Source organism: Rhinoderma darwinii, chromosome 1 (genome assembly GCF_050947455.1).
Source record: "Rhinoderma darwinii isolate aRhiDar2 chromosome 1, aRhiDar2.hap1, whole genome shotgun sequence".
Taxonomy (NCBI): Eukaryota; Metazoa; Chordata; class Amphibia; order Anura; family Rhinodermatidae; genus Rhinoderma; species Rhinoderma darwinii.
In genome coordinates, this window is record NC_134687.1 from 484,650,826 (window position 1) to 484,673,601 (window position 22,776).

General features: G+C 44.1%; 1 protein-coding gene across 3 annotated transcripts in view; it reads left to right on the forward strand.

Moving 5' to 3' along the window:
- The window catches only part of MAPKAPK5 (MAPK activated protein kinase 5), a 129,950-nt gene that overhangs the window by 39,738 nt on the left and 67,436 nt on the right, over positions 1 to 22,776 (forward strand). For all 3 annotated transcript variants that reach the window (XM_075834931.1, XM_075834939.1, XM_075834947.1), the window contains exon 3: positions 20,021 to 20,096. In XM_075834931.1, coding sequence (XP_075691046.1) covers positions 20,021 to 20,096 — 76 coding nt within the window. The remainder of the gene's footprint in view (positions 1 to 20,020; positions 20,097 to 22,776) is intronic.

Here is a 22,776-nt window from a genome sequence, read left to right on the forward strand (position 1 = left end):
ACACATCCTACTCCGAGTCTAGACAGCGGTCGGAAGAGGCCAGGGCCACTCCCCCCTCGGACATAAACATCTGATCAGGATGTCATGAACACCAGCGCGCAATCCATCAGCGATATGTGCCAGAAGGAAACAAGGAAAAGAATTTGCGATACGAATGGTTTGCAGGGTATTATGTATGGTTGGAAATAAAAAGTAGCATCAAACGGCTTCCTATGGTGTGAATTGTATAATGTGTAACATGGAGAAGAAGGGGGGGGGGAAGGGAAAAGGGGGTTGGTTGTGATGTAAAGCAATGAATGAATGCACCACTGGAAATAGTGAAATAAAAAAATATGATACAAAATGTAAATGTGAAAACTTGAAAATGAAAATTTGTGAATATAAGAGATGATGAATGTGAATGCTAATGAAATTATGAATGAGATGACAAATGTGAAGTGTGATACTGGTGAATTGTACTGGGAATGTGATGAGACATGGTGAAAGCAAGAAAATCCAGTTGATGTGTGTGTAAAAATACAAGTGTAGTGGACGCACGATTGTACTATAAAAAACAACAATACTGGGTAACACCTAAATACTACATCTAGAAAAACCATAATATTGAAGCCACATGTATTGGTACAGAAATACAATACAAACCAATGTCTATACATACAGCAGGCAGTATATATATCACTTTAAGTTCTCTATATTTGTAAAGACTAAACATATATAATTGTACCTAATAAATGCTACAAGTAGCACTAAATAAATTGATGAAGAACATATACACAAGAACATGTTATAGTAACGTACAAAAATAACGTATTGGAAGTGAATTATACAAAATAAAGGATCGGAATGATCCATACAAAATGGAAATAAATAGTAAATAAGTAATATGTGGTACAAATGATACCATATATATATAATGACCAATGCAGAAAATATATATAAAGCGCAGTATAGTGTATCTAGTTTCCTCTTAGAAGAAGCGTAGAATGGACCGCAAGACACCTCCTCAGATGAACTCAATGGAAGAATATCATAATTCTGTATATGAAGAAAAACAACAAGAAAAGGTAGTTAGTTTATTAAAAAAATGACAACAGGTAAGTCGATCTTACCTGCAAACGCTGATGCTGCTGCAGAATCAGCTGTAGCCTCTGGTGCCGATGTGGCCGTCACGATGCAGGACCTGTGAGTGACGTCACAGATCTGCACTGTCAGAAGCTGGGCGTTCTGAAGAGAAGAGGATGTTACTTCTCTTCAGAGCGCCCAGCTAGTGAAAGTATTAAAAACGCCCCGATGTACGCACATAATACACGCCCACTTGGACTTTTACTTTTAAACACACCCACTTGGACTTTTGCAAGCCTCATTTGCATAAATACAAAAATGGCCATAACTTGGCCAAAAATGCTCGTTTTTTAAAAATAAAAACGTTACTGTAATCTACATTGCAGCGCCTATCTGCTGCAATAGCAGATAGGGGTTGCAAAATCTGGTGACAGAGCCTCTTTAAGGTCCTTTTACACGGGCTAATTATCAGGCAAACGCTCGTTCATCTGCTGATCGTATCGTTTTAAAAAAGTTAAAATATTATCGTTGTCAGCAGCACATCTCCCTTTGTTAAGCAGGGGGACGTTCTGTTGACATGATAATGTAGAGGAACAAGCGATCATAGTAACGAGCGCTCATTCCCAGACATAGCTCCTTGTGAAAGGAGCAAACGAATGCTGATCAACGAGCTGTCTCGTTGATCGGCGCTTGTTTACACGGCCCAGGACCTTTACTCTTCTGTTAAGACTGTCTTCGGATAGGGTTATTAAGCTCTTTTACTCTCATTTTACTTGGGTGATTGTTCAGGAATAAAAATTAAATGGGACAAATCTATCTTTTTGCCCTCAGACACTCCTAATGCTAGCATTAATACTCCTGTTAAAGTATTGGAAATGGGGGGCGGGGGGTTTACATACCAATCCAAATTTCACAGAACTCATTTAAATCTAAAACGTTGAACTTGGTACCGTTAATTAATCAAATAAATAAAATGAATTAATTCATAAATGAATACCCTTCTTCTGCTAGGGTAGTGTTCGTTACAATGGTTTTATTACCCCAATTACTTTATTTTTCAGACTAACACGCCCTTATGGATCGGTTGAGAAGTTTTGTTTTTTTAAGATCATTGATACAATTTTTAATGATTTGATTTGGATGAAATTCGCCCTAGAATAAAACAAAGATTTACTCGAAACACGAAGACTGATGGAGGACTTAGTATTTTAAAGTTTAGACACCATTTTCCCCCTCCACTAAATACCTGAGCTAACCAGCTAGAAAATAACTTGACGGTGGATTTTTTTTTCTTAGAGCTCACAAAGCCCTTTGGATTCAAGGGACATTTTGAATGGCCTATTTCGTGTCACTTAAACACAACCAGGTATAGAGCATGTCCCTTGGCAGGTCTCTATAAAACTTGTGATAGAGTAAAGATTATAGCTGGCAAAAATATACCACCCATATCACCATTTTGGAATAATTCGATATTTTAAGTGAATTTCCGCATTGGGACGGCTGGGTTAGTAAATATTAGACTAGCTTCACATTTGTTCCAAAATGGAAAACTAAAACCATCAAATGTGTTACCAGAAGAATTTCCAATCCTACAAAATACCCCACTTCCATTTCTTCTATTATCAGAGCATCTTATGCGAGTTATTAAAAACTCTTGTGACTTTGTGGTAAAAGACTCCAAGGTTATGGATATACTGTCAAGGAATGCTCAAAATACAAAAAGCTTAAAGAGACTCTGTCACCACATTATAAGTGCCCCATCTCCTATATAAGGAGATGGGCGCTGTAATGTAGGTGACAGTAATGCTTTTTATTTAAAAAAACGATCTTTTTTCACAACGTTAGGAGCGATTTTGGTTTATGCTAATGAGCGTTCTTAATGCCCAAGTGGGCGTACTTTTACTTTCGACCAAGTGGGCGTTGTACAGAGGAGTGCATGACGCTGACCAATCGGCGGCATGCACTCCTCCCCATTCATTTACACTGCACTAGCGATATAGTTATATCGCTATGTGCAGCCTCATACACAAACCCTAACATTACTATAGTGTCCTGATAATGAATACACATGAAATCCAGCCTGGACGTCATGTGTACTCAGAATCCTGACACTTCTGACTCTTTTTTTGTGAGATTCCGGCAAGTGAAATCAAATCTCGCGAGATCACGGAGCTAAACGAGATTTGGTTTCACTTGCCGGAATCTCACAAAAAAAGATTCAGAAGTGTCCGGATTCTGAGTACACATGACATCCAGGTTGGATTTCATGTGTATTCATTATCAGGACACTAGTAATGTTAGGGTTTGTGTATGAGGCTGCACATAGTGATATATCTATATCGCTAGTGCAGTGTAAATGAATGGAGAGGAGTGCATGATGCCGATTGGTCAGCGTCATGCACTCCTCTGTACAACGCCCACTTGGTCGAAAGTAAAAGCACGCCCACTTGGGCATTAAGAAAGCTCATTAGCATAAACCAAAATCGCTCCTAACGTTGTGAAAAAAGATCGTTTTTTTTAAATAAAAAGCATTACTGTCACCTACATTACGGCGCCGATCTCCTTATATAGGAGATAGGGCACTTATGTGGTGACAAAGTCTCTTTAATTTCAAAACTGTACAATCTGTTACTAAGGTTTAATCTTGATAGTAATCCGCTGCCATCTAGAGTAAAATTGTAGAGGGATGTGGGGAATTTGGAAGTAAATCAATGGGAAAGGATTTTAAGTTCTGTCTCAGATGGGGCCAACATCTAAAATATCTGAACGATTTATTATTTTTAGGCTCCATTACTATCTTGATAGATTGTATAACATGGGTCTGAATGTTTTTCAGAGCATGCAGGTCTGATTCATCTATATTGGAGATGCCTGAAGTTGTATACTAGATTACCGATTTACTAGATAGCTGAAACATTTGTTTTCAGTGGAAATACCCCTGAACCCCATCATCTGTATATTGTGAGGCAAGGAAGGGACTGGGCATACTAATGAATGTCATTGTTGTTATAAGTAGAACTTTTGATGATTGCAAAAACTATATTGTTACAAGTCTGGATGAATCTTCTATTACTATCTGGAGGAACAAGGTTGCCAAAATGTTCTGTTTGAATAAACAATTTACTGTAAAATCAACCAATACACAAGGTTTAGTCAAATTTGGAACAATTGTGTAGATTGATATATTAGAATGGGATGAAAAAGAGAAAAGGCGTGGGAGGGAGGAGTTGATAGGAGGAAGGAAAGGGTAAAAAAAAAGAAACCAATGTTTTTGTATGGATGTTAATATTTGTTACAATGAAACAAGTAAAAGGAAGAAAAAAAAAACAAGACTGACATATAGCTTTGACTACTTCTGTAATATTTTTTATTTACTAATGTGTGGCCAATTTCAAATACGTTTTGAATGGAAGTCTTCTTTAACCAGCTAACCCTGTCTATTGAATCTATTGACTGCTGCTTTAAATACTAAAAAAAAAGAAACCCTCCTGTATACAGTATATATTTTGCTTTTTTTAGCATATCCAATTATAGTGGGTCAGTTATTGGATTCATGGACGATTTTTGACATAAATCTTCTCATATTGTCCAACCCTACTGAGAATTTTTTTTTATCCTTCCAGTGGGGGGATGGTCTCCCCAGTCTAGAATCACCACCAAGGGGGCATGGTCAGAGATAGTGTGATTAGATATTTTGCGTTCAGAACTGGGGGAACGTCCTCCAGTTCATTAACTGTAATGACGGGGGTGGGGAGACAGACAAGTGAGCCCTAATCTACCCACCACTCAGTCCCTGCCTACTTGCAACGACCCGCCCTAGGCGACTGGGTACAACTGGGCGACGGTCCCTACGCTCAATAAGTGCACGACAAACAAACAGACAAGGGTACACAGAGCTAGGGGGAGAAAGGGCAGTTGCCCACGGCAAAACCGTGAGCAACAAGAGAAGTGAACAAGCCGAGTCAAACCAGGAGAGTACGAGGTGCCAAACGCAGAGCAGAAGAGTAGTAAACAAGCCGAGTCGAACCAGGAGTGTACGAGGTACCAAATGCAGAGCAGGAGAGTAGTCAGCAAGCCGGGGTCAATATGAAGCAAGAACAATTGTACAAGAAGCTGCAGCAGGGCCAGGAAACCAAACGAGAAGAATCACAAGCAAGGAGGAACAGGAAAGGCAGGTATAAATAGACAGGGCGGGAGCTAGCTCCGTCTGGCCAGGCTGCGATAGGCTCTCCCACTCCTAAGCCTGCCACCCTGAGTGGTGGAAGATGGAGTCAGTCTCACAGACATAGAAGCAGGTGCAGACTGATTATCTATGGGCGTTAACCCCGAAGCTGTGCCTGGCAGATCCTTTACAGTACCCCCCCTTTTATGAGGGGCCACCGGACCCTTTCTAAGTGGACCTGGTTTACTGGGGAAACGAAGGTGAAACCTCCTGACCAATATCCCAGTGTGAACATCCCGAGCGGGTACCAAAGTCCTCTCCTCAGGTCCGTATCCTCTCCAATGGACCAGGTACTGGAGGGAGCCTTGGACCATCCTGCTGTCCACAATCTTGGCCACCTCGAATTCTGCCCCCTCAGGGGTGAGAACAGGGACCGGAGGTTTCCTCGAGGGGGCCAAGGACGGGGAGCAGCGTTTAAGGAGGGAGGCATGAAAAACGTCGTGTACGCGAAAAGATGGGGGCAACTCCAGTCGGAAGGAGACAGGATTGAGGACTTCAATGACCTTGTACGGCCCTATAAACCGGGGAGCAAACTTCTTGGACGGGACCTTAAGGCGCAAATTTTTAGACGATAGCCACACCAGATCCCCGACCATAAACAAGGGGTTAGCAGAACGTTTTCTATCTGCCTGAGTTTTTTGTATGCTCTGGGACACCTCTAGGTTCTTCTGAACCTGAGCCCAGACTGTGCACAGTTCTCGATGAACGACCTCTACCTCGGGATTGTTGGAACTACCAGGTGAAACGGAAGAGAACCGTGGATTAAACCCAAAATTACAGAAAAAGGGGGAGACCCCTGACTAGTTACTGACCCGGTTATTAAGGGAAAATTCGGTGAGGGGAATGAATGAGACCCAATCATATTGACAGTCAGAGATAAAACACCTTAAATATTGTTCTAGAGACTGATTAGTCCTCTCAGTTTGGCCATTAGTTTCAGGATGGAAGGCAGAGGAGAAGGACAGATCAATCTCCAACTTTTTACAGAAGGCTCTCCAAAACAATGAAACAAATTGTACCCCTCTATCAATTGACAGGGACCCCATGGAGACGCAGGATGTGTTTGACAAACAAGGTAGCTAACGTCTTAGCATTGGGTAGTTTTTTGAGTGGCACATCTTACTGAAGCGGTCTACTACAACCCACACCACGGACTTGCCTTGAGATGGAGGCAAATCGGTGATAAAATCCATGGAGATATGGGTCCAAGGTCTCTGGGGAATGGGCAAAGAACATAGTAAGCCCGCTGGTCGGGACCTGGAAGTCTTGGACCTAGCACAAACTTCACAAGTGGCGACGTAGGCCTTAACGTCTTTAGGCAACCCAGGCCACCAGTAGTTTCTGGCAATGAGGTGCTTGGTACCCAGGATGCCTGGATGGCCAGATAGTGCAGAGTCATGATTTTCCCTAAGTACCCTTAGCCGGAATTGCAGGGGAACAAACAGCTTGTTCTCAGGAAGGCTCCCGGGAGCTGAACCTTGATCAGCCGCAATTTCAGAGACTAAATCAGAATCAATAGCGGAAATGATTATACCTGGAGGCAAAATACAAGCAGGATCTTCCTCCGAAGGAGGGCTGGCCATGAAGCTACGTGACAGTGCATCAGCCTTAACATTTTTAGACCCAGCCCTATAGGTAACCACAAAGTTGAATCTGGTAAAAACAACGCCCAACGAGCTTGTCTCGGGTTTAGCCTCCGGGCAGATTCTAGGAAAACCAGATTCTTGTGGTCGGTAAGGACCGTTACCTGGTGCCTAGCCCCCTCCAGGAAGTGGCGCCACTCTTCAAATGCCCAAAGAGTTTGCGGTTGCCAATATCATAGTTACTCTCAGTGGGTGAAAACTTCCTGGAGAAGTAGGCACAGGGATGGAGATGGGTGAGGGACCTGGTACCCTGGGACAAGACAGCCCCCACTCCCACCTCGGACGCGTCAACCTCCACGATAAATGGCTCCATTTGGTTGGGCTGAACCAGCACCGGGGCCGAGATAAAGCACTTCTTAAGGACCTCAAAAGCCTGGACAGCCTCAGGAGGCCAGTGGAGGAGATCAGCACCTTTGCGAGTGAGATCCGTAAGAGGCTTAGCGATGACCGAGAAGTTAGCAATAAACCTCCTGTAATAATTAGCGAACCCCAGGAAGCACTGTAACGCCTTCAGGGAGGCAGGTTGGACCCATTCCGCCACAGCCTGGACCTTGGCGGGGTCCATGCAGAATTCATGAGGAGTGAGGATTTGGCCCAAAAATGGTATCTCCTGCACCCCAAACACACATTTTTCGGTCTTCGCAAACAGTTTGTTTTCCCGAAGGACCTGGAGCACCTTCCTGACATGCTCAATGTGGGAGGACCAGTCCTTGGAAAACACAAGTATGTCATCAAGGTACACTACAAGAAATAACCCCAGGTAGTCTCTTAACCCGTTAGTCACCGGCCCATTGTGTTTCAACGTCGGTCACTAACAGGCCTTATTCCGATGCCAATTCTGGAAGACCGCGGGAGCATTACACAACCCAAAGGGCATGACGAGGTTTTCGAAATGACCTTCGGGCGTGTTAAACGCAGGGATTCCACTCATCCCCCTCTTTGATGCGGATAAGGTTATACGCCCCCCGTAGATCAAACTTAGAAAACCATTGGGCCCCCTGAACCTGATTAAAGAGATCAGGATTCAGAGGAAGGGGATACTGGTTCCTTACAGTGACCTTATTCAAGCTTCGGTAGTCAATGCATGGCTTAAGACCACCATCCTTCTTCCCTACGAAGAAGAAGCCAGCACCTACCGGAGAAGTAGAGGGGCGAATGTAACCCTTGGCCAGGCATTCCTGCATATACTCTCTCATGGCTTCACGTTCGGGACAAGAGAGAGTAAATATCCTACCCTTAGGGAGTTTAGCTCCTGGTACCAAATTGATTGCGCAATCATATTCTCTATGAGGAGGTAACACTTCGGAAGCCTCCTTAGAGAAAACATTGGTGAAGTCCTGAACAAACTCAGGTAGCGTGTTCACCACCTCAGGGGGAGAAATAGAATTAACAGAAAAACATGACATCAAGCATTTATTACCCCACTTGGTAAGGTCCCCAGAATTCCAGTCAAACGTGGGATTATGCAACTGCAACCAGGGAAGGCCTAAAACCAAATCGGACGATAATCTCTGCATTAACAGTACAGAGCACTTCTCCAAATGCATGGAGCCAACAAGGAGTTCAAAAACAGGGGTATGCTGAGTAAAATAACCATTAGCAAGAGGCGTGGAGTCGATACCCACTACCAGGACAGGTTTAGGCAAATCAATCAAAGGCATAGCTAGAGACATAGCAAATTCTACAGACATGATATTAGCAGAAGACCCTGAATCCACGAAGGCACTGCCGGTAGCAGACCTACCACCAAAAGAGACCTGAAAGGGAAGCAAGATTTTATTACGTTTCATATTTACGGGAAATACCTGTGCGCCCAAGTGACCTCCCCGATGATCACTTAGGCGCGGAAGTTCTCCGGCTGCATTCTTATGCTTAGGACAGTTGTTCACTTGATGCTTGTCATCCCCACAGTAGAAGCAGAGACCATTCTTCCTGCGGAAATCTCTACGTTGTTGGGGGGACATGGAGGCCCCGAGTTGCATAGGTACCTCCGAGTCTTCCGGGGAGAAACGAAGCAACAGAACCTCAGGAGGCATCATGGGGGAGTCAGAGGAGAAAACATCAAGACGTTCAAGTCGTCGTTCCCTGAGACGTCGATCAAGTCGTACCGCTAAAGCCATAACCTGGTCTAGTGAGTCAGAAGAGGGATAACTAACTAGCAGATCTTTCAGGGCGTTCGACAGACCCAACCTAAACTGGCACCTTAAGGCAGGGTCATTCCACCGAGAAGCTACGCACCACTTCCTAAAGTCAGAGCAATACTCCTCAACAGGTCTCTTACCCTGACGTAAGGTCACCAGCTGACTCTCGGCAAAAGCAGTCTTGTCCGTCTCGTCATAGATGAGTCCGAGAGCAGAAAAGAAAATATCAACGGAGGAAAGTTCAGTGGCGTCAGGAGCCAAGGAGAAGGCCCATTCTAGGGGCCCTTCCTGGAGCCGGGACATAATTATACACACCCGCTGGCTCTCAGAACCTGAGGAGTGGGGCTTTAAACGAAAATAGAGCCTACAACTCTCCCGAAAGGAGAGAAAAGTCTTCCGGTCCCCTGAGAACCGGTTGGGCAACTTGAGGTGGTGTTCAAGAGGTGAGGGGGACTACCATGGTAGCATCAGGCTGGTTGACCCTCTGAGCCAGGGCCTGGACATGTAGGGAGAGACCCTGCATTTGCTGAGCCAGGGTCTCAAGGGGGTCCATAGTGGTGTCAGGGACCAGGGTAGACTAGGTATGGGCTTGTGATTATGTTATGACGGGGGTGGGGAGACAGACAAGTGAGCCCTAATCTACCCACCACTCAGTCCCTGCCTACTTGCAACGACCCGCCCTAGGCGACTGGGTACAACTGGGCGACGGACCCTACGCTCAATAAGTGCACGACAGACAAACAGACAAGGGTACACAGAGCTAGGGGGAGAAAGGGCAGTTGCCCACGGCAAAACCTTGAGCAACAAGAGAAGTGAACAAGCCGAGTCAAACCAGGAGAGTACGAGGTGCCAAACGCAGAGCTGAAGAGTAGTAAACAAGCCGAGTCGAACCAGGAGTGTACGAGGTACCAAACGCAGAGCAGGAGAGTAGTCAGCAAGCCGGGGTCAATATGAAGCAAGAACAATTGTACAAGAAGCTGCAGCAGGGCCAGGAAACCAAACGAGAAGAATCACAAGCAAAGGAGGAACAGGAAAGGCAGGTATAAATAGACAGAGGGCGGGAGCTAGCTCCGTCTGGCCAGGCTGTGATAGGTTCTCCCACTCCTAAGCCTGCCACCCTGAGTGGTGGAAGATGGAGTCAGTCTCACAGACATAGAAGCAGGTGCAGACTGATTATCTATGGGCGTTAACCCCAAAGCTGTGCCTGGCAGATCCTTTACATTAACCCTTTCAAAACCAAGGGTCATTGATGCCCCTGTGTCCAGGTGAAATTTTTCCATATTTGATATGCACTTCTTTAAACGATAATATCTTTGGAACTGCTTTGAATATCACAACTATTATTACTTTTATTTTTTACAAGACTTATGAGGGTTTAATTTTCTAGATTAGTTTAATGCCGTGTTTTTTAATTTTTTTTATTATGAGCAGACAAATCACTGAAAATGTGAAAAAAAAAATCACTTTTTGGTAATTTGTATAAATATATATACACACATACACTGTAGAGCTCTGTAACAATTAGTCCTCTTCTATCTATATATATCTGTCTATATCTATGTGTGTGTGTGTGTGTGTGTGTGTGTGTGTGTGTGTGTGTATATATATATGTATATTATACATATGACCGTGAAAAAAAATGGCAGTCAACGACGGATCAACTGTCAGTTTTTCATGGTTGTTTTGCATCAATGTGTCTCAAAATTTGAATCCATTTTCCAGCCGTATGACCGTTTTTAACCGCTATTTGCCATCCGTTTTTCATGGACGTTAAAAAAATCGATGACTTTATTTGTCCCAACCCCCTGAAAACACCACAGTGCCCATGTAGATAGTGATGCAATACCATTGTCGATCGTGCCACATAGTGCCACAGTTCTCCTTGTAGATAATGCCCACATAGTGCCACACAGTGCCCATGTAGATAGCGCCACAGTATCCCCTGTAGGTAGAGCCAATATAATGCCACAGTGCCCATGTAGATAGTGCCACCCCTGTAAATAGCGCCACCTCCCCTGTAGATGGCAACATCCCCCCTGTATGTAGCAACATCCCCCCTGCTGATAGCCCCCCCCCCTGTAAATAGCACCCCCTTCCTGTAAATAGCACCACTTTAGCTCCCTATAGTACGGAATCCCTCTGGCCGAAGAAAAAGGAAGCCCCTGAAGTCTTTGTCCATATATGGACAGTGACGTCAGGGGTTAACTCTAAAAGCGGAATCCCCTGCCAGAACGGGGATTCCGCTCCAGGAGTAGCCCCTGACGTCACTGTCCATATATGGATAGTGACACCAGGGGCTTATCCAGTAGCAGAATCCCCGGCACAGAGCGATCTGTCACCGGGGATTCCGCTCCTAGAGAGAGCCGCTGACGTCATTGTCCACATATGGATAGTGACACCATGGGTTTCTCCAATAACGGAATCCCCGGCCAGAGTGTCGGCCGGGGATTCTGCTCCTAGAGAGAGCCACTAATGTCACTGTCCAAATGGACAGTGATGTCAGGGGCTCTCTCTAGAAGCGGAATCCCCGGCCAGTGCGATCTGACACCAGGGATTACGCTCTTAGTCCGTTCAGGTGGCGCTATCTACAGCGGGGGGGGGGGGGTTGCTATCTGCAGGGGGGTGGCAGTATCTACAGCAGGGATGGAGAGACGGCAGGGGCTCCCTCTAGGAGGGGAATCCTCAGCCAGAGCGATGGCCGGGGATTCCGATGCCGGAGGGAGCTTAGGTGGCGCTATCTACAGCGTGTTTTGCGGGGGTTGTGGGTGGCACTATCTACAGTTGGGGGTGTATTCCAGGGCTCTCAAAGCCCCGGCCGTCATAAGAGTGCAGCGCTGCTCACACTGAAGCAGCACTGCACTCATTAAACCCCTTCCAGACTGAGCGTCTATATACGTGCTAACTGCACGGGGCATCGGCAATTGGAACGTATATAGCCGTATGGCAGTCGCGAAGGGGTTAATATTAAATTGATTCTGAATAATGACTCGTATGAGGCAGAGAAACATCAGCATGCGCTATCCTCTGAATGTACATAACGCCAGACATTGGATAAGCCCATGACTACCGCCAGGTTCTGATGCGTAGTTGGGAAGAATACCAAATTATTTGTGATTGTAATGGTAGTTCTGTCTTTGAAATCTACTATAGTTGGCAGTCCTGCCTTGGTAGTCATAAATTGCATTGCATAGCAGAGCATAGCAGAGCATAGCTCTGAACTATGGAAGGGGAAGAAAAATATTTAACAATTAATAAGATTGGGGAGTGATTGATAGTGGTGTCTATAAGATCATATCACTCGATATAACGATGTGTCGCTAACTTGGTTAGCGTAAATGACTGTGACTATCGAAAAAGAATCTAGGCTTTACGTGGAATGGTAACTCCATTCAATCCATGATTTATGTAGCCACTTAATACCCCCCCCCCCCCCAAACGCCACCCCAGCCTCCAGGCATGTCGCCTATAAAAAAAATATGCATTTTTAAATACTGTAAAGCGAATCCTTTTAAACACCTCACATTCCAGGTTGCCACCCTCAGAGCCTGATTAGCCATTATGATACCACATAATACACTGAGCATGTTTGACTATGGTCACCCATATTCGGGAACAGATCTGCATAGTAGCATGTGTGCTTAGTTCATAAAACCCCAAAAACGCCCACCCTGCGCCACATCCCCAACTTGTTGTGGCATTATCCCAAGACTCAACTGAGAGTCCCTCTATATAGAGTTCAGTGTTGTAAAGGGTAACTAGCATACATAGTAATAGTTAATGGAAGCTTTAACGGGTAATCAAAAAGCGATTTCAGTCATCTCGGCTCGAAGATAGGAAACGTCTGTGGTTTTCTATCTGAGCATTGAGTGCGGGGTTCTCTTATCCTAATTTCCAGCCAAGCAGACAAAGAAGCTTGTCTGGATGCTATCCACGACGTGCAATCTGGAGGAATAAAGCATGGAATATTTGAAGTTGGCCTCCCTTAGTTGCTGTTTGACTTGGGAGAATTGCGCTCTCTTGCATTATACATTCAAAGAAAAGTCTGGGTAAATGTAAATTTGTACATTCCCAAATTGGAGAGGGCCTTGGTCTCATGCAAGACAAAAAGCACTTGCCCACCATATGTAGCTGTTAGGAGCTCTTCAAGGAAAGTGGTAGGCAAGCTGCTCTCTGGGTACACTTGGGCATTCCCACAAGTCTCCGGTTACAGGGTCTCAGGTGATTTTTCTTGATCATCCAGGCTCTGCCGCAACTTCTCCACATGTTCCGTCAGCCCAGTCAGGAAGTTTTGCATTGGGACGTATCTTTATGACCCTGTGTTCAACCTCTGTAAACTACTCCCGGCTTTGCTGGGCCTCCTAAAAATATTAGTAATATGTCAACTTTAATCTCTTCTATTCATTTTGTTAGGGCAGACTGACACTGTTGGATAGAAAGGAGTTATTTTTTCGTGTTAGGGCTGATGTAGTAGGTTGGAAGTCAGGACCCTCGGAAGAGGCTGGTGATCCCTGCTGTGAGGGGGCAAGGGTCTCGGCTCTCCTGAACCCTGCAATACTTTCTGCAGGATTGATACTCTTCTTTGGAGGCGCCGTTGTTTTGATAGCTATAACAATATCTCAAAGAGCCTAAGAATTCAGCTGGAAAAACAGCGATAACCTGTGATTCACAGAACGGTTAATATGGTTGTATTCGGATACCTCCCTGGATGAGGGGACTAGAAAAAATTGCCAATGGCACAGGACATTAGGCAGGAAGTGTTTGTGTGGGTTTAGGAAAGCGGGGTCCAGATAGAAAAGTATTTGCCCAGGTGACCTGGGAAGATAAAGACCACACAGTCTCATTGACACAGAGGACTTTCTCCTGCTCATGCTCCTGTTTTAGAAAGGAAGGACCCACACTTGAATATTGTATCGTGTCTGTCATTTAAAACAGCTGGCAGTAGGGGAATGTATCATAGGGCCGCTGTGCATTTGGTGAGGCCCGGACTCTACATCTATTTAAAAGGGTGATCGAGTGAGAGTTCCACCAGCGTCACTCACAAAATGTTGTGCTCTCCTATAGCTCCCCTGTGTCTGGGAGCACTGAATATCGCTGTAGATGGTGCTGGTGTTGAGGCCAAGTGGGAAATGGTGCTGGGGACACTGCACTGTGTAATAAACTATCTGTAGCAGCAGGGTCGTTTCACTCTCCAGGCAGCTGATGAGGATACAGACTGGAGTCTGAGAGTCTGACAGGCTGATGTCTCCAGTGCAAGCTTTCTCCAGATGGCAGTCATGGGGATCCGAAGAGGCTGCACCACATAAATCAGGATGGTGGCTTCAGACTAGCCGCCACTTTGCACTCTTTCACCAGGATCTCAGTCAGATGTCCGTGGTGCAGACCTGTCTCTCCAACAGCCAGTTAAACAGTCAACACTCCGCATTACTACCCGCAGCATTGCGGGCCCTGTTCCGAAGGCCTGAATAGGCCGCAGCGAGCAGAAGCCGTCGGGACAGGCAATGCCCTATATACAGGCGAATACAATGACGTGGGATCATTCAACTGGAATACTTTTGCCGGATGGGTCTTTTTTTAATATGAATTAAGCAGGATTTTTGCACATTTTGCTTAGCTCCTGAGAAATCCTGCATCTGCTCGGCTTCTTGTTAGGCCATGTCCCCCATAGCTGTTGTTCAGTTACACAAGCTCTGACACAGTAATGTGGCCTGCATCTATTTATACCAAGGGAGAGAATATCTTCCTTTTTGGGGCCTGTCCTGACATCTGGTACCAGTGTTGATTCTGCCTAGCCAACAATAAACTTCCTGATGCATAGTGACCATGCCGTTAGAGCCTGCCACTCCAACCATTGTCTGAAATCTTTCTACTTCTTATAAAACATGTCTGTGGTAAAACACTGCACTTTAATTTCATAATATGCTGCATGAGACCTATTGAGCCTGATTTATCAAAAATGTCTTAAAGAGGCTCTGTCAACAGATTTTGCAACCCCTATCTGCTATTGCAGCAGATCGGCGCTGCAATGTAGATTACAGTAACGTTTTTATTTTTAAAAAACGAGCATTTTTGGCCAAGTTATGACCATTTTTGTATTTATGCAAATGAGGCTTGCTAAAGTCCAACTGGGCGTGTTTAAAGTAAAAGTCCAACTGGGCGTGTATTATGTGTGTTACATCGGGGCGTTTTTACTTCTTTTACTAGCTGGGCGTTCTGACGAGAAGTATCATCCACTTCTCTTCAGAACGCCCAGCTTCTGGCAGTGCAGACACACAGCGTGTTCTCGAGAGATCACGCTGTGTCGTCACTCACTTCCTGCCCCAGGTCCTGCATCGTGTCGGACGAGCGAGGACACATCGGCACCAGAGGCTACAGTTGATTCTGCAGCAGCATCGGCGTTTGTAGGTAAGTCGATGTAGCTACTTACCTGCAAACGCTGATGCTGCTGCAGAATCAACTGGTGCCGATGTGGCCGACACGATGCAGGACCTGGGGCAGGAAGTGAGTGACGTCACAGCGTGATCTCTCGAGAACACGCTGTGTGTCTGCACTGCCAGAAGCTGGGTGTTAACGAACAGAAGTGGATGATGCTGATTCGTCAGCATCATACACTCCCATTCCTAACGCCCAGCTAGTAAAAGAAGTAAAAATGCCCCGATGTACACACATAATACACGCCCAGTTGTACTTTTACTGTAAACACGCCCAGTTGTACTTTTGCAAGCCTCATTTGCATAAATACAAAAATGGTCATAACTTGGCCAAAAATGCTCGTTTTTTAAAAATAAAAACGTTACTGTAATCTACATTGCAGCGCCTATCTGCTTCAATAGCAGATAGGGGTTGCAAAATCTGGTGACAGAGCCTCTTTAAAGAAGCTCTGTCACCACATTATAAGTAGCCTATCTTGTACATGATGTGATCGGCGCTGTAATGTAGATTACAGCAGTGTTTCTTATTTAGAAAAACTATTATTTTTGACGGAGTTATGACCTATGTTAGCTTTATGCTAATGAGTTTCTCAATGGACAATTGGGCGTGTTTTACTTTTTGGCCAAGTGGGCGTTGTACAGGGGAGTGTATGACGCTGACCAACAGTGACCAATCCGCGTCATACACTTCTCTCCATTCATTTACACTGCACATAGCGATATAGCTATATCGCTATGTGCAGCCACATACACAAACACTAACATAACTGCAGTGTCCTGACAATGAATAGACATTACCTCCAGCCAGGACGGGATGTGTATTCAGAATCCTGACCACTTCTCTGTGATTTACAGCATAGCAGGCGTAGTCTCGCGGGATTACGCTGTAAACTGTCATTTACCGCGAGATCGTGCTGTGCTGTAAATCACAGAGACGTGCAGAGAAGTGGTCAGGATTCTGAATACACATCCCGTCCTGGCTGGAGGTAATGTATATTCATTGTCAGGACACTGCAGTAATGTTAGTGTTTGTGTATGTGGCTGCACATAGCGATATACAGTGAAGGAAATAAGTATTTGATCCCTTGCTGATTTTGTAAGTTTGCCCACTGTCAAAGACATGAACAGTCTAGAATTTTTAGGCTAGGTTAATTTTACCAGTGAGAGATAGATTATATAAAAAGAAAATCCCATAGTCAAAATTATATATATTTATTTGCATTGTGCACAGAGAAATAAGTATTTGATCCCCTACCAACCATTAAGAGTTCAGCCTCCTCCAGACCAGTTACACGCTCCAAATCAACTTGGTGCCTGCATTAAAGACAGCTGTCTTAAATGGTCACCTGTATAAAAGACTCCTGTCCACAGACTCAATTAATCAGTCTGACTCTAACCTCTACAACATGGGCAAGACCAAAGAGCTTTCTAAGGATGTCAGGGACAAGATCATAGACCTGCACAAGGCTGGAATGGGCTACAAAACCATAAGTAAGACGCTGGGTGAGAAGGAGACAACTGTTGGTGCAATAGTAAGAAAATGGAAGACATACAAAATGACTGTCAATCGACATCGATCTGGGGCTCCATGCAAAATCTCACCTCGTGGGGTATCCTTGATCCTGAGGGAGTTGCGAGCTCAGTCGAAAACTACTCAGGGGGAACTTGTTAATGATCTCAAGGCAGCTGGGACCACAGTCACCAAGAAAACCATTGGTAACACATTACGCCCTAATGGATTAAAATCCTGCAGTGCCCGCAAGGTCCCCCTGCTCAAGAAGGCACATGTACAGGCCCGTCTGAAGTTTGCAAATGAACATCTGGATGATTCTGAGAGTGATTGGGAGAAGGTGCTGTGGTCAGATGAGACTAAAATTGAGCTCTTTGGCATTAACTCAACTCGCCGTGTTTGGAGGAAGAGAAATGCTGCCTATGACCCAAAGAACACCGTCCCCACTGTCAAGCATGGAGGTGGAAACATTATGTTTTGGGGGTGTTTCTCTGCTAAGGGCACAGGACTACTTCACCGCATCAATGGGAGAATGGATGGAGCCATGTACCGTCAAATCCTGTGTGACAACCTCCTTCCCTCCACCAGGACAATAAAAATGGCTCGTGGCTGGGTCTTCCATCACGACAATGACCCGAAACATACAGCCAAGTCAACAAAGGAGTGGCTTAAAAAGAAGCACATTAAGGTCATGGAGTGGCCTAGCCAGTCTCCAGACCTTAATCCCATCGAAAACTTATGGAGGGAGCTGAAGATCCGAGTTGCCAAGCGACAGCCTCGAAATCTTAATGATTTACAGATTATCTGCAAAGAGGAGTGGGCCAAAATTCCATCTAACGTGTGCAAACCTCCTCATCCACTACAAAAAAACATCTGACTGCTGTGCTTGCCAACAAGGGTTTTGCCACCAAGTATTAAGTCTTGTTTGGCAAAGGGATCAAATACTTATTTCTCTGTGCACAATGCAAATAAATATATATAATTTTGACTATGTGATTTTCTGTTTTTTTCTTATATAATCTATCTCTCACTGGTAAAATTAACCTAGCCTAAAAATTCTAGACTGTTCATGTCTTTGACAGTGGGCAAACTTACAAAATCAGCAAGGGATCAAATACTTATTTCCTTCACTGTAGCTATATCGCTATGTGCTATATAAATGAATGGAGAGAAGTGTATGATGCTGATTGGTCAGCGTCATACACTCCTCTGTACAACGCCCACTTGACCAAAAAGTAAAACACGCCCAGTTGTCCATTGAGAAACTCATTAGCATAAAGCTAATATAGGTCATAACTCCATCAAAAATGATTGTTTTTCTAAATAAAAAATACTGCTGTAATCTACATTACAGCGCCGATCACATCTACAATATAGGCCACTTATAATGTGGTGACAGAGCCTCTTTAAAGGGGTTGCTTCATTAAGACAACTTCTTTTGTTTTGGCCATATGGACAGGTTTTATCTATCCATCTATCCGCCATGTAATTAGGGTTGCATGATGCATCAAAATACCGTTATAATTTAGATGCCGTACACCCTCAAACGGTTCAATATCGTTAATTCATGCATTTCGATACTAAGCTATGCAGCCACACAGCTTAGTATTGTAACACATGAATTTAGTCAGTAGCAAGATGTGATGCAGTCGGTGCTGCACTAATGAGCGGTGGCGCCAGCCCTGAAGACTGAGTACGTGACGGGTGCACTGCAAAACACCCCCATGTTCTGTCTTCAGTGCTGGTGCTCATTACTGCAGCACCGGCCGCATCACATCATACTGCGTGTGCGCGCGTGATCAGGAGCGAGGCAATGGCTGTAATACACATCTGAAGCCCCGCTCTAACTGTGAAGATCAGACAAACCTCTGATCGCCGCCGTCGCTGCTATTAACTTGAATGCCGCAATCAAAGCTGAAAGCGGCATTCAGGAAAATTAGAGGGGGATCCCTTTGATCGGGTAACAGGGATTCCCTGTGACGTGATCGAGGAACATACCATATTTGGGCGGATAGCCCAGGGTCCATTGAAGGACCCCAGGACTGTCTGACCATATTTCCTGTTGTCAGTATATAGATATGTCAGTACACTAAAGTTTGAAAGTAGAAAAGTAAAAAACTACAATACTACACAAAGTATCGGTATCGAAGTCGTCCAAATTCTGGTATTGTGACAACGCTACATGTAATACTACGTTTCTTCTGCAGTATCTACAGCGTACCCTGGTAATGCCGCTGATCTCTGGAGGTTTCGGAAGCAATATCTGCAAGGACCGGGCTGGCTTCATTTGAAAAAAGGGTTGTCTCCATGTTTAAAACAGTTAAAGTGGCTTAGCAACCAATCGCAGCACAGTGATGAGTTAGTATTCAGGGATCGCTGTTAAAAAATAGGACTCCGGCTTTTCTTATGAGTCTCTGGTAGCACTTAAACCGCTTTTTACATCAGTCATATCATAGAAAATTCTACATCTCGGAGCTCAGCATCTTCCCTCTATTCAATGCTGCCCTCAGACATGAAAGCATGGGAGATATGACAGATCCGCTTTGAATTCCTCTGTAAAAAGGAAAGTTGTGCTGTGATTTGTTACTATGGGCAAAAAGACTGTTTTCGCAAATGAGGCCCAATGTCAGTTTATGGCAATTTTTGGGGTAAACTATTGATAGCTGTTTGCAACTTTTTTTCTATGCACTTATCTTGACCCTTGCCAAGTTTGGAAAGTGACGAGAAACGTGGGCCATGTTTATTTAAAAACTAAATAAAAATGGTGCAAATTTTGGCGAAAGCTGAGCTGGCGTAGATTTTATTTTTTGATTGTCAAAGTTTAAAATGTGCCAAATATATTAAGAGACGTGTGCAATTTTTAATACATTTGGCACATATCACTCCAAATACTTCCTTTACGTAGACTGACGTGAGAGAAGTAAATGTGGGTCAATGTGTTTTCAAACTATCCATCATATTTATTTTTCCTTGATTTTAAAAAGTTTCTAATACTTTTTTTTTTTCTTGCCTAGAGTATGTGTGAAAAAATCAACACAAGAACGTTTTGCACTGAAAATTCTCATTGATCGCCCCAAAGCAAGAAATGAGGTGAGTTATTCAAGTCCGGCTTTGCTCTCTACAGTTCTGAATTGAGGTTGATTATTAAAGATAATTACAGTTTTGTAGAGTAGAGTTTTTTAGTTTTTTATGCTGCAGAATTATTATTTTTTCTCCCATCAATATAGCAACCCAAATTTTTGATTGTTAGATCCATTCTATAGTGGGTTTTTTTTTTTTGTTTTTTTTTCTACCAGTTTTAAACCTTCCAAAACCGTAGTGTGAGGGGGGAAAAAACAAGGAGGTACAAAGAAGAAAGTGGGAAAGACCTGACCAAAGCGACCCATTAGGCTCCGTTCCCACGTAGCACATTTGCTGCAAATTTTCTGTCTAGATTTGAGAATGTAAAATCTGCAGTGGAATAGAGTAGCAATGAAATGGATGAGATTTGTAAAAATCTTATCCACACACTGCAGACATTTTCCAAGCAGAATTTGACCTGCGGTGCAGATTTTTAAAAAAGCAACATGTCAATTTCTTCAAGAAGGGCACGGATTTGTTGCGGATTTTCTCCAATGAATTCAATGGGAAAAAAGAAATCTGCAGCAAAATCCGCAACTCCAGATTAGCTTAACCCCTTCCCGCTCCTTGACGTACTATTACGTCATGGCAGCTGTATCGTTCGCGCTCCATGACGTAATAGTACGTCACGGGAGTAACGGCCGTTTCGGCCGTCCTCCCGACACATACAGGAGCTGTGACGCTGCTGTCTTGTTCAGCAGCTGTCACAGCTCCTACAGCGGGGACCGATCGCTGTGTCCCCGCTGATTAACCCCTTAAAAGCCGCGTTCTATAGAGATCGCGGCTTTTTAGGGGTTAAGCTGCCATCGCCAGCCTGCTACGCGATAGCGGCCGGCGATGGTGACTATGGCAACCGGACACCAAACAATGGCGTCCGGCTATGCCATAGACGGAAGCCTAGTGGGTCCTGACAACGTCAGGACCCACTATGCTTGCTGTCAGTGAGTAGCTGACAGTTCTAATACACTGCACTACGCATGTAGTGCAGTGTATTAGAATAGCGATCAGGGCCTCCTGCCCTCAAGTCCCCTAGTGGGACAAAGTAATAAAGTAAAAAAAAAGTTAAAAAAAGATGTGTAAAAATAAGAAAATAAAAGTTTTAAAAGTAATAAAAGTAAAAGTCCCACTTTTTCCCTTATCAGTCCTTTATTATTAATAAAAATATATAAACAAACAAATAAACTATACATAATTGGTATCGCCGCGTCCGTAACGGCCTGAACTACAAAATTATTTTGTTATTTATCCCGCACGGTGAACGCCATAAAAAAAAAATATTAATAAACCGTACCACAATCACAATTGTTTGGTCACTTCACCTCCCAAAAAATGGAATAAAAAGAGATCAAAAAGTCGCATGTACCTAAAAATGGTCCTGATGGAAAATACAGTTCGTTACGCAAAAAATAAGTCCTCGCACGGCTTTATTGATTGAAAAATAAAAACGTTCTGGCTCTTAGAATAAGGTAACACAAAAAGTGAATGATTGTTTACAAAACGTATTTTATTGTGCAAACGCCATAAGACATAAAAAAAAACTATAAACATCTGGTATCGCCGTGATCGTATCGCCCCGCAGAATAAAGTTAATATATCATTTATAGCGCACGGTGAACGCTGTAAAAAAAAAAGTTTACAAAAACAATAGTAGAATTGCTGTTTATTAGTCACCACGCCACCTAAAAATGGAATAAAAACTGATCAAAAAGCCGCATGCACCCCATGAAAACTACAATGGATTCCTCAAGGGGTCTAGTTTCCAAATTGGGGTCACTTTTGGGGGGTTTCCAATGTTTTGGCACCACAAGACCTCTTCAAACCGGACATGGTGCCTAATAAAAAAGAGGGCTCAAAATCCGCTAGGTGCTCCTTTGCTTCGGAGGCCGGTGCTTCAGTCCATTACCGCACTAGGGCCACATGTGGGATATTTCTCAAAACTGCAGAATCTGGGTAATAAGTATTGAGTTGCGTTTCTCTGATAAATCCTTTTGTGTTATAAAAAGAGTAAATTTCACCTCTACTTTGCTCTAAATTTCAGTGAAACACCTAAAGGGTTCATAAACTTTCTAAATGCTGTTGTGAATACTTTGAGGGGTCTAGTTTCTAAAATGGGGTGTTTGATAGGGGTTTCTAATATATGGGCCCCTCAAAGCAACTTCAGAAATGAACTGGAACCTAAAAAAAATAAATAAATGAGGCAATACTTCGCTTCTTACATTATACTGATAATGAGCCGTGCCCACTCCGAGATGACCCCAGTTTTGACCGTTTGTATAAACGGAGACCCCTATTAGACCGTTCCAGTGCCCGGTTTTCCCAAGCATACACCCCCGAGAAGTGTTTTTCTATTGATGAGTCCCTGGTACATTTTAAAGGGAGGGTTCAATTCCGCCAGTACCTGCCAGGTAAGAGGGCAAGGTATGGCGTGAAGATGTATAAGCTGTGCGAGAGTGCATCAGGGTATACCTACAGGTTTAGGATATATGAAGGAAAGGCCACCCCCAAACCAGACTGCATCCTGGACTACAATAGGTACATGGGAGGGATGGACTTGTCAAATCAAGTCCTGAAGCCCTACAGCGCCATGCGGTGTGGTATAAGAAGCTGGCCGGGCACATCATACAGATGGCTTTGTACAATGCGTATGTGC